Source organism: Euprymna scolopes, chromosome 36, assembly GCF_053919585.1.
Source record: "Euprymna scolopes isolate OS-2025 chromosome 36, ASM5391958v1, whole genome shotgun sequence".
NCBI classification, from domain to species: Eukaryota; Metazoa; Mollusca; class Cephalopoda; order Sepiida; family Sepiolidae; genus Euprymna; species Euprymna scolopes.
In genome coordinates, this window is record NC_136517.1 from 88197412 (window position 1) to 88213468 (window position 16057).

The 16057-nt window shown below is 35.3% G+C and overlaps 1 protein-coding gene across 1 annotated transcript in view; it reads right to left on the reverse strand.

Moving 5' to 3' along the window:
- The window catches only part of LOC145260675 (lysophosphatidylserine lipase ABHD12-like), a 121923-nt gene that overhangs the window by 39524 nt on the left and 66342 nt on the right, over positions 1-16057 (reverse strand). The window contains exons 5-8 of the mRNA XM_080119032.1: positions 12598-12714; positions 9952-10028; positions 4128-4260; positions 2371-2408 (exon numbers count right to left, since the gene is read on the reverse strand). Coding sequence (XP_079975158.1) covers positions 2371-2408; positions 4128-4260; positions 9952-10028; positions 12598-12714 — 365 coding nt within the window. The remainder of the gene's footprint in view (positions 1-2370; positions 2409-4127; positions 4261-9951; positions 10029-12597; positions 12715-16057) is intronic.

Genomic DNA, 16057 nt, shown 5'->3' on the forward strand with positions numbered 1-16057 from the left:
CATCCATCGCCATTCAAAATTTGAAAAGGCGTTAAACCTTTTCAGTTTTTGTACCTTAATTTTTCTTGCCTGATGATATCTAATAGGATTGAAACAATCAGCACATCGTAGCAAGATATGACTATTTACATAAAAAAATATTAAATATATATCTTGCTCTCTTACGCTTGAGCACTCTCAACGACCCTTGTTAAAATTCAATTATTTTCAATTTTTGGATACCTTTCTACTGAAAAATTATATATATATATATATATACTAGCAAAAGTACTAGTCATTGACTGGGTTCAAAAATAGCCTACAGAAAATGGACTCTGATTTATGAAAGTATGATAGGTTATGAAAAGGAAAGGTTGTAAAGAGATAGCTTTGAATTTGGGGGTATCCAAACTAAAGCAAAATATGATGAAAGTAAAAATAAAATAGATAAACCCCATAATTTATTATACCATACCTGTTCACACTGAAACACTTATCACAATATTCTGTGGATCTATATTAAAAAACCTTGTTAAACTTTTTCACATATTTCCATTCTATTGAGGTCAGGTGCGAACGAACATCCCATAATTTTATTATACCATATTTCTTCAAACTGAAACATAATTATCAAAGTATACTTACGCAGATAGATATGAAAAGTCTTTATTAAAGTTTGTGCCTATTTCCATTCTATGGAGGCCAGGCGCGAACGCAGACCCCACAATTTTATTATACCATCCCTATTTAAGTTAAAACATACTTATCAAACTATTATTATGTACATCTATATCAAATACACTTGTAAACTTTTTTTTTTTAATCTTTAAATTTTCTATTTCCATACTTTGTGGATCAGGTGCGAACACAGACCCTACAATTTTAATGAACCACCGTTCTGCCAGATCAAACATATTCATTCCTGTGTCTCGATAGATCTTCTATCATTATATGCAATCGGTTTTTTAAAATAGTCAACCATATAGTGACCAGACACACACACATTCATCTTTTACTACTACTACTACCACCTATATCCATGAACTGAATTTCATTGCATATTTTATAACTATCCAACCCATGCCCGGTAATCTTTAACTTAATTTTCTCTTATAGACATTTACAGCAAATGCATTTAAATAAGTAATTCACCTAAATTGAAGTTTAGATGACCTCCATAGAATGGAAATATGTCACAAAGTTTAATAAGTTTTTTTTAATATAGATCCACAGAATATTGTAATAAGTGTTTGAGTGTGAACAGGTATGGTATAATAAATTATGGGGTTTATCTATTTTATTTTTACTTTCATCATATTTTGCTTTGGTTTTGATGCCCCCAAATTCGAAGCTATCTCTTTACAACCCTTCCTTTTCATAACCTATCGTACTTTCATAAATCAGAGTCCATTTTCTGTAGGCTGTTTTTGAACCCAGTCAACGACGGGTACTTTTGCTAGTATATATAGACATACAGAAAAAGCGAACACACATACATAGATTTTCGCTTTTATATATATATAGATAAGAAAGATTATGATAGTAGCAGAATGTGCGAGAATATGAGCATTTCTACAGCCAGACAATGTCGCAGCTCACAAAAGCAATGACAGCCAATAAAAAGTTTTGCCCCCTCATGCGAAGATTCTATTACTGATTACTCACTAGGTTAGCATGTCGTGATTGTCTTGTCTTTACGAGTATAAAAATTCCTACTTGTGAGATGTCAGCTTGGGTTATAGTTGGTTGCGATGATCATATCTCTTGTTCGGTACAGGGTAAGTCCAATTCACTGTCGGGTTTCGCAACAGTTTGTGTCAATGCCGAGATAAGCGGAGAGCACATAGAGTACCTGGAATTCTTAAATGATCACCGATTTTAGTACTGACCAAGTTTAACGTTGTGAAACTTCGATGTTCTAACGGGAACCGATGTGCCAACGCGATTGTGCCGTATATTTTAATTAATTCAAAAAGTTGAAATATATAAGTACATATACGGGCATACGTATAAATTATAAATGAAACTTCAAGAAAAGTTTAGTTTAATAACTATGAATTTACTTATACCAAAGTGAGGTAATATATTATCGATTTTATTAAAATAAATAAAATTATACAAAAGTCCAGTTGATAGGTTTCCTTGCGTGTGCGGTGTGTTTGCTCAGTTGGTAGAGTGCTCGCCTTGCATGCAAGTGGCTTAGGTTTCAAATCCCGAGTTCGGTGTGTCTAACTGATGAGCCCAAAATGAGGGCGAAACTCATCTAAGACTTCCGGTTTGTTGGCTGTGTCATGGCTCTTGTGAGCTGCGACAACATTGTCAAGGTGTGAAATAATTATATATATATATATATATATATATATATTGTTGATTATGGTTAAAGAAACTTACCTTGGTTACATAAATTTTTGGCTAGTTGTGTAGCAACCCTGTGAAACAAAAACAAATTGTTTTTTTTAATCTATAGATAAAGAAAGAGTGTGAGATATTTAATAATAATATAACAAATATGTATCTTATTTGAAAGCCTAAAACTTTATATGCACTTGGCAAATGTGTTAGGGCAGGCAGAGGTTTTTTTTTGTTAGCGAAATGTTTTCAATAATTTTATTTTCTTTATACTTACTTCAATTGGTCCATTATTGAATATTGATGTTCAGTGTAAACGGAGACGCTCTGATATTATTGTAGCTCTTTTGTTAAAACTGCAAAAGTATTTATCTAAGCTAGCAGTGATGCCCGGCAAAGCCCGGTCAGAAAGTATGCTTAAATATGATATTTTAATTCTTGCAGATTTCGTATATATTATCATAGAGTTAAGGTTCTATTGATTTTTATATATTATAAAGTCGTGATTTCAAAAATAAAAAAAATATATCCATACGACTTGAGTGCATTAGCTGGAATCGAAATCGAAATAAAAACTTATGAAAAAAAATATGTATGTATATGTGTGTGTGTGTATATATATATATATTAGTCCTCGCGCGAAAGCGCAGGACACAAAATGTTTTGAAGAATAACAAAGTTTTTTCACTAGCGAGGACTACTATTGAGCGTAACCAGGTATACACTCCTTTTGAAATTTTCATCTCTATTTTTTTCGTTATCTACTGAATATTTTTGATGAAACCTATTTGAAATATGTTCCTTATTAAATTGTAAAGATTTTCTATTCTGAAAGAAGTTTTAAAAAAATTAATCTAAAAAAGTTATTTTAAAGTTTTTGTTAAAAAAAATCAGATTTTCTTATTATTCAGACAGTATGACAAAGAGAGAGTTGCAAAAAAGGGTTGTGGAGTGAGGAGAATTACAAACTGAAACAGAATATTCAGACTTGTAATAATACAAAGAGGGGGTTGCAAAAATGAGTTGTGGTGTGAGGAGAAATACAATCTGAAATAGAGAGTAGGAGAGTTTTTATAAATACATACAAAATCACATTCATCTTTTTTTAAATCCAAATTAATAAATTAAATAAAATATAATCTTAAAAAGATACGATACAAGTTAGAAAAGCATTTCATGCAAGGCATGAAAATTGTTAAACAAAATGTTTTTACTATAGGCTTTAAAAATAAAGGTACAAGATTCAATTTGAAATTTATTTATCTTCAAAGTGCACTTTTATACATTTTACAAAGTAAGGTATTAAATTTGCATACCTTATTTTGTAAAATTTATAAAAGTGCACTTTGAAGATAAATAAATTTCAAATTGAATCTTGTACCTTTATTTCTAAAGCCTATAGTAAAAACATTTTGTTTAACTATTTTCATGCCTTGGATGAAATGCTTTTCTAACTTGTATCCTATCTTTTTAAGATTATATTTTATTTATATATATATATATATATAACTGGAGTTCCTTCAGGCATGAGCAAAACCAAAACTTCTGAAAAATTCTTGATAAAATTATATATTAATACGATAGCATGTGTTATTTCCTGTGTCACGCTTACATCAGGGTTGTTTAATTGTTATATACTTCCATTTCTTGTCATGAATAATTTTATCAAGATGCTTGTTAGCTCCTTACATCACATGGCTTCATGCCATGTCTGGAGTGATTTCCATTAAAAAAAAAATAGTAGAATGCAAAGATACAATGAAACCCCGTCCACCCCCAGATAAAATTAAGACTCTTACCCTGTTCCTAACGAATGACCCCATAAAATAACTGGGGTGTCGCTGCTTACTCGCTGTTTAATCCAACTGAATAAAAACTGTGCATCTTCAACGACTCCATCTTCTGAGGGAACACCCGTAGATTCAGCATAACCTTAAAAACAAAATTTTAAATGTTAGTTTGTCCCACAAGTTCGTAAACACTTGTAAAAAAAACTATATTTTAATGCAATTTTCAATTGTTTTTTTTTTGTATTTATATCATTATAGTGATTTTTAGCTTTCTATTCTTATTGATAAAATTGAGCTGCGTGTTTTGATTTGTTACTGCTGAAAGCATTGTCGGGTTTGTATTACTGTACACATAGATTCGAAAAAATTGTCAAAAAACAAATATATAACAAATAAATGTTATCAAAGGCAAGATAAGTTACTTTTCTACCTAACTGGATATATTTTTTGTGTTTTTATTCAATGTAACATGTTTATTCAGCTCGAAAAACATGCAGTGTTTACCGATGCATTGGAAAATTCAAAATGGCGCCCGACTGTCTCTTTAACACGGTAAGTTTGGGAAAAGATGTTATAAATAATAAACTAGACGAAACACTACTAAAAAACAACCGAATATATGTCAACTTATGTCACGGTAACATATATTGAGCGAATTTCTAACAGTATTTTGTCTAGTTTATTATTTATAATACCTTTTCCGAAACTTACCCTCTCCGAGAGAGAGTCGGCCGCCATTTTGAATTTTCCAATACATCGGTAAACACTGCATGTTTTTCGAGCTGAATAAACATGTTACACTGAATAAAAACACAAAAAATATATCCAGTTAGGTAGAAAAGTAACTTATCTTGCTTGTGATAACATTTATTTGTCATATATTTGTTTTTTTGACAACTTTTTCGAATCTATGTGTACAGTAATACAGACCCGCATTCTCTTTCAACCATGTTGGGGTGGCATTCCTAGATTCTGATGATGAGCTATTCCTGACGTAACTTCCAGTAACCAGTTCCTACGATCAAGCAGTTGGACCTGAGACTTAGACAGAGTGGGACTTAACCTTACTTAATCGAGCGGAGTTCCCACTCAACCAATATAGACTCCTCGGAGGTTGTTACATAAATCTGGTATGCTGAAAGCGAATATCGAAGCGGCAGGCAGGAAGAAAGACAAACAATTGTAGTCTTATCTACAAAAGCTTAATTTTCACAAAATTATGTACAAAATCTTTTTACAATTCTCATTCAGATTTTGTAAGTTCTTTTCAAAGTCTCAACTCTCTTCACAGACAGCGACAGACAGATAGATGAGGTGGGGAGGGGGCGCCTGTCCAGGGAATGGCGGGTTTATACAATCTGTTCTCCCAGAATTCAACAAGCAATCTGCTTTGAAACTCTCCACTCACTCTGCGACTCAACTCTCCACACTCTAATTTTCGCACGACAGTCGTATATATAGTAAGGTATGTGGATGGGGTGGAAATTCTCCCCAGCCAATAAGATTTCACCACGAAATCTCCACGAAATCCTAAGCCCCAGGTCCCTGGGTGTGCACCATTCCCACACCTGAAATCCTCTCACGATTTTCAAAGATAGATGTCAATTCTGACATCTGACCCTGGGTTCATTTAAGGCCAGACAAGGTTCTAAGTGAATTTCCTGTTGTCAACTTTTAGCCGTAAAAATATATTTCTCTGATTTTCAAACAATATCTATTTTGACATGAAATAAAATATATATATTTATCTTCTCTATCTTAAATCCTTGGGTTATCTGGCGTCACCCAGGAATACAAAGCTACCTCAGTGTAGTTCTAATACTCCTCAATGGGGTATTATGTTACAATTGTCTTTCAACAATGTTGGGGTGGCATTCCTACAGATTCTGATGATGGGCTATTCCTGACGTAACTCCCGGTAACCAGTTCCTATGATCAAGCAGTTTGGACCTGAGACTTAGACGGAGTGGGGCTTAACCTTACTTAGTTGAGCGGAGTTCCCACTCAACCAAGATAGGTTTCTGCATTTTTTGTTAATATATATTTCATTTCATCATTTCTTTCAACATTTAAACCCAACAAACCAGGAAAGCCGCAGAAGAGATTTGCATTGTGAAAGGTGAAGTTAGAATTGCGTATGTGGCGATCTCAAAGCAGTACAAGTGTTTTGATTCTCGTGACAGGAGTCTTGAAGACAAACCTCGTTAAGGACGGCCATTAAAGTTAGGTGATGGACACTTGCAAGTTGGGTTGGACATTGCGCGTTCATCAGGCACTTGAGAATTGGTTAATGAGCTTGGAATTGACAAATCAACAATTCACTGACACTTGAAGCAACTTGATTTTGTTGCAAAAAGTCGCATCAAGATTTGCACAAACTCACCAGAGCTCAATGCAACACTTTCTGAAGCGCTGCTGTTTTGACTCATTTGATGAAGTCAAGGAAGCGTGTCAAGAATTCTTTGATTTGAAGCCGGCTGAATGGTACTTTTAGCAGATCTGAAAAGCTTACAGATCGAGGACAGAAAGTCTTGGAAAATTTTGAGGATTAATTTTTGCTTTTTTTTGTTATTACTTGCCAAGTAAAAGTTCAATTTTTGCCTCAAACTCTAACAGCAAACCAGTCCCTCCCTGATTCTCCTTTGCGGACAGAAACCACATTAGATGATCTGAAAAGCACCCCATATCCAGTGCATGATATCATAAAAATCTTAACACTTTAAAAGCATGTGCACCTGATCTCATTTCGGCTGTACTATTAAAAAAAAATGCTCTGCTGAAGTTGTTCCAAACTCTTCAACAAATGCCTTAATGAATCATGCTTCCCCGATTGCTGGAAAACTGCTTCTGTGGTACGAGTTTACAAGAATTCTGGCGAAAGAACCCATTAAATTATTGCCCATTAAACTCCTCCCTCTTTTCACCAAAATATTTGAGTCCATAATTAATCAAGCTCTAATACAGTTAATAAAGTTCTGTCTGACCATCAATATAGATTTGTGCAAGCCAACTCTACTGCAGATATTCTAACTGTAATCTCTGAATGTATATACCATGTACTGGAAAAGGCAGGGGAGGGGAGGGCAGTAGCTCTAGATATATCTAAGACTTTAACAGGGTATAGTATGATGGTCTTCTCATGAAAATCAGATCCTATGGTATTACTGGACGAATATTAAACATAATTAAATCCTTCTTAAATAAAAGAATCCAGGTTGTCCTCAGTGGCCGTACATCTAAACAATGATATAAATGTAGGTGTACGTCAGGGGGCGATACTTGCATCTTTATTATTCCTGATATTCATAAATGACCTCCTCGATTAAATTGTCTCTGAGATGGGTATATTTGCTGACAAGCTTTATAACAGGCACAAGGGGAAAATGAATGAACCCATATCCAAGGCAATGGCGGAAAACCTCCAGTCTTTAGTGGAATGGGGTCAAAAATGGATGATAACGTTCAATGCTGCCAAGACTAAGCTCGTTTCCTTTAATAATTACAAGAAACCTTCTCAACCACCAATAGCTATGGCTAAAGATACATTACTTGAAAGTACTTTGTTTAAACTCCTTGGCTTAACGTTCACAGGGAACAGGAGTTGGAACAGATACATCAAGAGCATTGCCAAGGCTGCTGCGAAGAAAGTGAGCTCTCTCTACCGTGCTAGGAAGTTACTTATGCCTGAAACTATCCTGTATCTCTACAAGGCCACTATTAGCCCATGTATGGAGTATTGCCGTCACATTTGGGCTAATGAATCTGATACTAGTCTCTCACTCCTGGCACAGTTTAAAACAGTTGTCTGAACTGTCATTTAAGTTTCGACCTCTGTCCCATCAAAAAAATGTTGCATCCCTCTGCCTTTCTTACAAGTATTTTAATGGTGGATAGTCTGACGAACTACAAGCCCTTGTACCCCATTGTTTGACCTATCCTCTGCTTCCTTTGTTTCAGCTCGTTTGTCCGATTAATTTAGTGGTCTTCAATTTTGAAAGCTCATTATAATACAGCTTCAGAACTCACTACCTGCTAGGTTTCCTTCAGCTCACAGCCTTGATGTCTTAAACACGAAAGTTGATAGATATCTTCTGTTTTTGTGATAATCATCTAGTGTTCTTGTTAGCTCTTTATATCACATGGCTTCATGCCATGTCTGGAGCGATTTTCAATATGACAATGACATGCAATGACTAATAGCAACAAAGGAAAATAATTTATATTATTTGGATTCATCGAACTACTGTCCTCATCTTGAGTGTGATTTTCACAACGTTTCGGTCGATGTAACTTCCAACCTCAGAGTTCTACATTGCGAGCGAAACAGTCTCATTTGCGAGTGATTTTTTAAAGTGGTGACTAGAAATAATGAAACGCTATTTCTTTCGCTGGCAATCTTCCAAAAAAAGTGAAAAGTATCTTTCCAAATTTTGTTTTTTCATATAAAACGAACAATTATTTAAACAAGAAAAGTTTAATAGAACGATATACTTCTTTTTTTTAACGAAGGCTGTTTAAAAAATATCTGAAGAAATTAGAATGTTTATACCTTCAACTATCAACATAAAATTTGTTGTATATTTAGAATTAAACTTATTTAAAAATATACAGAAAAAATCTTTATAATGTACATACTCGTCACAGAACTAAGATGTCATATTCCAAAAATCATGTGGGTTTGGCTAGTAACTTTTCTAAAATATTTAGTTAAAATTTGTTGTATATTCAGAATTACACTTATTAAAAAAATACAAAACAGAACTTTATGATGTACATAATCATCATGGAACGAAGATGTCATATTCCAAAAATCATGTGGGTTTGGCTAGTAACTTTTCTAAAATATTTAGTTAAAATTTGTTGTATATTCAGAATTACACTTATTAAAAAAATACAAAACAGAACTTTATGATGTACATAATCATCATGGAACGAAGATGTCATATTCCAAAAATCATGTGGGCTTGGCTAGTAACTTTTCTATTTGGCTAGTAAACGAAAATATTTAGTTGTCAAAAGGTCAACTAAAGATAAAGTTGTCCATAAAGCCTTGAACCTTCTTCAGGTGTATCTTGTTGAACTAGGGGAAATACGGTCCAAATTCCTGAGTTCGACAAGATACACCTGAAGAAGGTCGGAGGTTACATCGACCGAAATGTTATGAAAATGACACTCAAGATGAGAACAGTATTGCAAAGAATCCAAATAATACGAATAACCAATCCTCATCTCAAAAATTCAGAAACGTCAAAAGGAAAAGAGAAAGAGGTTGCAGAAAAGGGAATCCCTTTTCTCTTCCCTGCAACCTCTTTCCTACAGAAGAGATGTTGCCAGCCTGTCTCTGCTGTATCGTTATTTTCATGGCAAGTGCTCGTCTGAGCTCCAATCTATGCCCCCCCCTCACAAAACTTTCACAAGAAACACTTGTCTAGCTGAAAACACTATCAATAATTTCCCCCACTCTTTATCTGTGCCTAAACCTAAACGTAGATTCCATGAACAAAGTTTCTTTCTTAGAACTGCACACCTGTCAAACTCTCTTCCGTTTGCTTGCTTTCCAGCTAACTACAATATGGTCGTCTTCAAGTCCAACATAAACAAGTTCTTGATGATCCAATTTACAAAATTTCCCCTAATAACAATTATTACGACATTGTCCCATTGACCATTATATGCTTACCAACTCTCATCCTGGAGTGGCCTTCAGGCCTTGATAAGTGGTGACCCCTTTGTAAAAAAGAAAATTTCCAGAAAAAAAAAAAAAAAAAAAAAAAAAAAAAAAAAAATGTAAACCAAAAATGGTCAATCTTAAGACATAAATCATCAAACTTACCTCGATAATCAAACGTTATCGTGTGGTAATTCAACGCCGAAAATAATTTGTACATTTCGATTCGATGCCAACCAGCTCTGCGAAAAAAGAAAAAGAAAATAAGAAACAAGAAAGGAGAGGATATCCTCCTGAAGGTTGAAGGTTCAATCCTCAGTGTGGGCGACCGAAAAATACAATTGCGAATTACTTTGGACCTCTATTCAGTCATGGTTGATGGAACAAAGCACGTTGCCCCCGTGAAGTAAATAAAGGGTTCCGCTCGAAATTCCATCCAAATTCCCGAGTTTGACAAAAATAACATTTGCGTGACTAGAAATCTCCCCAAAACCTGGTTGGTTGGTTGGTTGTTTTTGTTTTACGGCATATCAACTCTTTTCGGGTTATTTAATGCCGAATCCAAAGATTTTGAAGAAAATATTTTTTAATAGAATATATTTGTTGTTTTCACGTCGGTTTCTATTTAACCCATAGTTGGGACCCTAACAGGTACTACCACTCCGGGTCAGAGTGGACCTGGGAGCAATGGTAATTAAAGGGTGGCTCCACACTCCCCAAAGCCCACAAGCTGGGGCCTCACCACTGGATATAGTTTAAGGTCACATCCAGAACCCCCATTGAGGGACTTTTACCCTCTGCAGGGGGGCAGTCGGCGTATTCTAATGCCCCACCGACAGGGCCCCAAAACCTGGAAACAAACCACTATCATACAGATCCCCAACCCAGAAAAAGATCACAGCAACTCACGGAACTAAATACTGATATCTTTAATCCTCTGCTCGGAGGCTGATTATGAACTGCCGTCAACATATTCGGAGTTGAAGAAAATGATATTTATTAGGCCAGAAAAACAAACTTCAAGATGCTCTTTTTTCTTTCCCACAGAAAGGATGTTGCGAGCCTGTCTCTGCTTTAATGTTATTTTTATGGCAAGTGCTTGTCTATGGTCCCCCCCCACTCGCCAAACTTTCACAAAAAGCACTCGTCTAGTTGAAACCACTATCAATAACTTCCCTCACTGTTTATCTGTGTCTAAGCCTAAATGTAGATTTCATGAACAAAGCTTCTTTCTTAGAACTGCACACCTGTGGAACTTTCCAGCTGTCTATAATATGGTTGTCTTCAAGTCCAATGTAAACAAGTTCTTGATGAGCCGTTCCCCTTAAGTCATCCAATTTACCAAATTTCCACTACTAACGATTACTACGATGATATTGTCTCATTGACTACTGTACACTCTTTAACCCTCATCCTCGAATGGCCTTCAGGTCTTGATAAGTAGCGACTCCTATGTAAAAAAAAAAAGAAAAAAAAAACGAATTGTGGGGAGTTGAGCAGTGTTCACATTACATTTAAACTTCTATAGTTAGGGAAGCAGGAAATAGGGAGGGAATTTCAAAGTCTAACAATTTGTGGAAAGAAACTCTACGAGTAGAAGGTTTTCCACCATCTCGGGGTCTCTACAGTGAAGAGGTGGGATTTTGTTGCTTGATTTTGGTTAATATAATATACATACAGGGTGGAACGATAAAAGAGTGGCCCTAAAAACAAAAGTACGGCTTTTTTTTTTTTTTTTTTTAAATCGTCATAATCTATGTACGCATCATAGAACAAAGACGTCATATTTCAAAAATCATGTAGACTGATCAAGCAGTTTTGTTTTTTTATTTAAGAAAATCAAATTTTATGATGTGTCGGATGGGAGAACAATTAGTCACCGTATTTGTTTAGGGTGTATTTAAATTCAAGTGCCGATAACTTGATCTGATTAACAAGATTTATCTATTTCTCTATAAGTAAGAGATTGTCAATGAGTACCAAAAATACTTAATCGCTAAAAATCATAAAATTTTATTTTCTTAGTTAAAAATAAAACTACTCAGTCAATTTACCTGATTTTTAGAATATAACATCTTCGTTCTGTAACTTGATTATGTAGTAGAGCTGACCGTTATTCAATGTAGCCGCCGTTAGCCTCAATGCTCATGCGCTCTACTGATCCAAGTTATGACAACAGGACCATTGCCAGCACCCTCAAAATGCATCGCCGGATTGCCATGAATAATAGAGATGTGTCCAGGGTGATGAAAAAGTTTCCAGTTACAGTTATGGTCTTTGGCGTGGTTTTAAATGAGGGCCACATCATGCCACCTCACATCTTCGAAGTCGGCTTAAAAGTTAACACCAAAGTGTACCTGGATGTATTGAAGAGTGTCGTGATCCTTTGGTGCAATCGGGTGGCTGCTGACAGACCCTGGTTGTGGCAGTGGGACTCGGCGCCGCCCCACAAGTCCAAAGAGACCCAGTCTTGGCTGCTGAAGGAAGGAGTGCTACGACTTTGCACCCTTCTCTCATTGCACCCCCCCCCTCCCCAACCTGAACCCACTACTTACTTTGTTTGGTCATATATCGACAACGTCACCAACATGACCTCCCACAACATTAAACCAGTATTGAAGTGGTGATTGAGGCTGAAGGCGGCTACATTGAATAGATATCAGCTCTACTACATTATCAAGTTACCCGAATTGATTTTTTTTTTTTCAGTAAAAGTTTTAAAATAGAACTGCAGCGGTATTTTCTTCAGGGTGACAACTTTATTGCTCCACCGTGCAAATTAAAAATTGAATCAAAACGAAATCTAGTTACCTCGTTCCCGTATTGCCGTGCATATAAAGAACGACTGGTGATTTATGTTCACTAAGGCTTTGTTCATATTCAGAATACCCCAGATTTGAATCGGCCAAATTTTGTGGAAGAACGTGCCTGCGGGGGAAAAAAAAAAAAATTAGTTATATTTGAACAAACAAGAAGAACATCGAGAATGAAAATTAAATAAGCATGAAACACTAGTGTCTGCAGATAAAAATGAAGAACTATTATTTAATCTATATATAAAAGTGAAAATGTATGTATGTATGTATGTACGCTTTTCCTCGATGTCCACAAAAGGCTTCTTTCAGAGAAGCGCTTGCTCGGTTCACAATTTCTTAAAACTTTTTATATTATCTATAAATTGTAATATCTCAAAGTTACCCATGGAGCTCGCCTGTCTATTTAATTTTGACTTTCAAACGTTAATTATTCGACATTTCCCGCATCGGCACGCGTTACATTCGGTTTTCGGTATAAAAAAAAGTGAAACTCGCAAGAGAACAAAGTAACGTTTGTTCAATGTCGACTTCGTCATATCAGACTGTAGCTTTCATTTTGCTCCTCCTAATAAACAGAGAGCGGGTTTTTAAAAACAAATAAACCGATTTATTCACCTCATTCAAAACTGTCCCGCACAAAATGCTAACTGCTGAATACCTATCATCGTCACGTCAATCAAAAACGCGCACCTGTTTTTTTTAAACATTTTACTATTTTCCAACTGTGCGTCATGAAGGTTTCGTTTTTTTTTCACGGGCACCTTTTTTTTTTTATTCACATTTTCAGGGTTTTTTCACACACCCCGAAAAACACCCGGGCAACGCTGGGTACCCCTCGCTAGTTATATATATAATCTAAATATTATTTGCCTGTATGTCCAGTATCACAAAAACAGCATCATTGCAAACATTAATTGATGAGAAACGAATTACCTCTCTTTATAGTTGCTTTTTATTTGTTTAAAATCAAAACCATTTCCTCTCCAAAAATTTTCAAAAGAAATGGCTGTGTCTACAGTTTCAAATTGGCTACTTTAGTTTATAAGTAAAAAAAATAGCAGTCATAATTAACATAATAAAAATGTGTTGAATCTTCATTGAAAAAAATCTGATTTTTTTTTTAAATCAATTCTTTTTAGTTTTCAAAGGTTAAGAAAGAATTTATGATTCATAAAAAACAATTATTCAGAAAAAAAAAAAATTGCTGAATTTTCATTGAAAAAAAAAAAAAATCTGACTTCTTTTTAAATCAGTTTTTTTTTTTTAGCTTTCAAAAGGTTAAAAAAGAATTTGCTAAAAAATTGTTCTAAATTCGTTATTTTTTTATTTTATTTTTTATTTGTGTTATTTATAATGCGCTTTAAAAATTTTCAACTACCGTGGAATTTCCACGGCTTCTGCTAGTAAAGAATTATTCTCCATCATCTAGACCTTAATATATCTGTAGCACACCAATACTTAATACACAGCAGGTTGTTTTGTTTAATGGCATCAACCCCCTTTTTTTTTTAGATTATTTAATGTCAAATCCGATCATTTTCGTAAAAGTTTTTATTTAAATCTTTTATATCTTCAAATATTTATTCATGATGTTTGGTTTGGTTGTTTTGTGTCATGGCATATCAAACCATTTCAGGTTATCCATTATAAAAAGGGCAAAATGGTCGTGAACGGGTGGGTTCTCGCATCGTTAGATTTTGTGCAAAGTTTTCGCATATTTCCAATTTGTAATATCTCAGATTCGCAAACGGGTATCGTCTGTTCTGTTATGTTGAACAAAGATGGCGGTGATGAAGCAGTGCAGTACGATCTTGAGTGTAATTGCCAGTAACAAAGATGGCGGCGAACTGATTGAATTCAAAATTTGACAATTTTTATAGTAACTCTGGAAGCTTTTCATTGGTTGCGGTTATGAAAACGATCGTCGAAATCATTGGTGTCATACCATCCATCAGGAGTCAAAAACATTTAACACCGTCTATCTTTTTTTCGATCGAGTTAAAAAAATTCCCACCGTGCCGTCCTCTCGGCTGTTTGTCTTTTTCGTATAAATAAAGCGAAAGTATTCGAACGCAACTGCCTGGCCTTCTGGCCGGGTAGTATCTATTCTGTAATTCGTCCTTGGTCAATGTAGGGGAAACCCTTCATACCGAGACAATTACTATTTATTTGGATACTGTCAGAGTGCCCCTTTTTCGGGGGAGCTAATCCCCCCCCCCATATTAAAAACGACCTTGTATCTAATTTGCTTTCGTGGGAGCTTTAAAAACAACGCCAGTTCTGCAAGTCTTCTGTTTGACTACGTTAAGTTTGAATGCTTTACACTTCTGGTTACGTCATGGAGTAGCGCTAAGACGTCAGATTTTCTTTCACTTTTTTCCACCTTCACGTCGCGGGTTTAAGCCTGCCTACTACAACTTTTTTTCTTTTTTTTTTTTTCTTTTTGCTCAACAAACACCTACAAACACCCGGGTAACACCAGGCACCCAGGCTAGTTTAATACTAAATCGGTGGTTCCCAACCTATTTTGGGCCGTGCCCCACCTAGGCATTTCTAAAATCCTGATGCCTCCTCTTTGTGATATTAGTAGCAGTAGTAGTAGTAGCAGAACTACTACTACTACTACTTCTACTACTTGCACATTATATATATATACACACACACACACATCGCACACATACACGGCCGGATGCTCCCCTTAATACAAAGATTCACTATGAAACAATTCACTGTTCATATAATAATAATAATGAAAAACATAACTCATTCTCAAATTGCCCTATGGTATAGTAAGCCCAAGGGTGCACGTCCTGCCCCTGCCCCACCAAAATATTGCCATGCCCCACCAATGGGGCATGCACCCCACGTTGGGAATGACTGCAATGACTGCATTTAGTAACTAAATGCAGTCATTGTTGAAAAATTTGGATTATTTATTCATGCTTGGATTGATTTTATTGTAGAAGAAAATTTCGACTTTGCAGATTATGATCAACTTTTTTCAAAAAGAAAATCACAAATCAACTGAATGATTGGCGCTTTTTAGGTCAGGAAACCAGCATTATATATTTGCTGTCTCGATATATACACTGTGCAGCGAAATAACACAGCTGGGTTATAAAATATTTATAGAAAGAGTTTTTTTTAACATAATATACATACATATATATATATATATATATATATATATATATATATATATATATGGATGGCTTTTGGGAGTTGAGTTAATGCTTTTCGGGCACTCCCCAATAAAATAAATATTTCAACACAAGCTACAGAATAAACGAACAAACGACTTCGTAAAACTTGCAAGGAAAAGGTTTATTGAAGTAAGGTGAGATGCCATTTAGATATAGCTGGGGTAGAACTCGTCTGCCTGTGCCTGGTAGTTATTCCCAAGTGGGGACCGTCGATATCGATGTAGGCCGAGAGAGAAACAGGTCTGCTCTCCT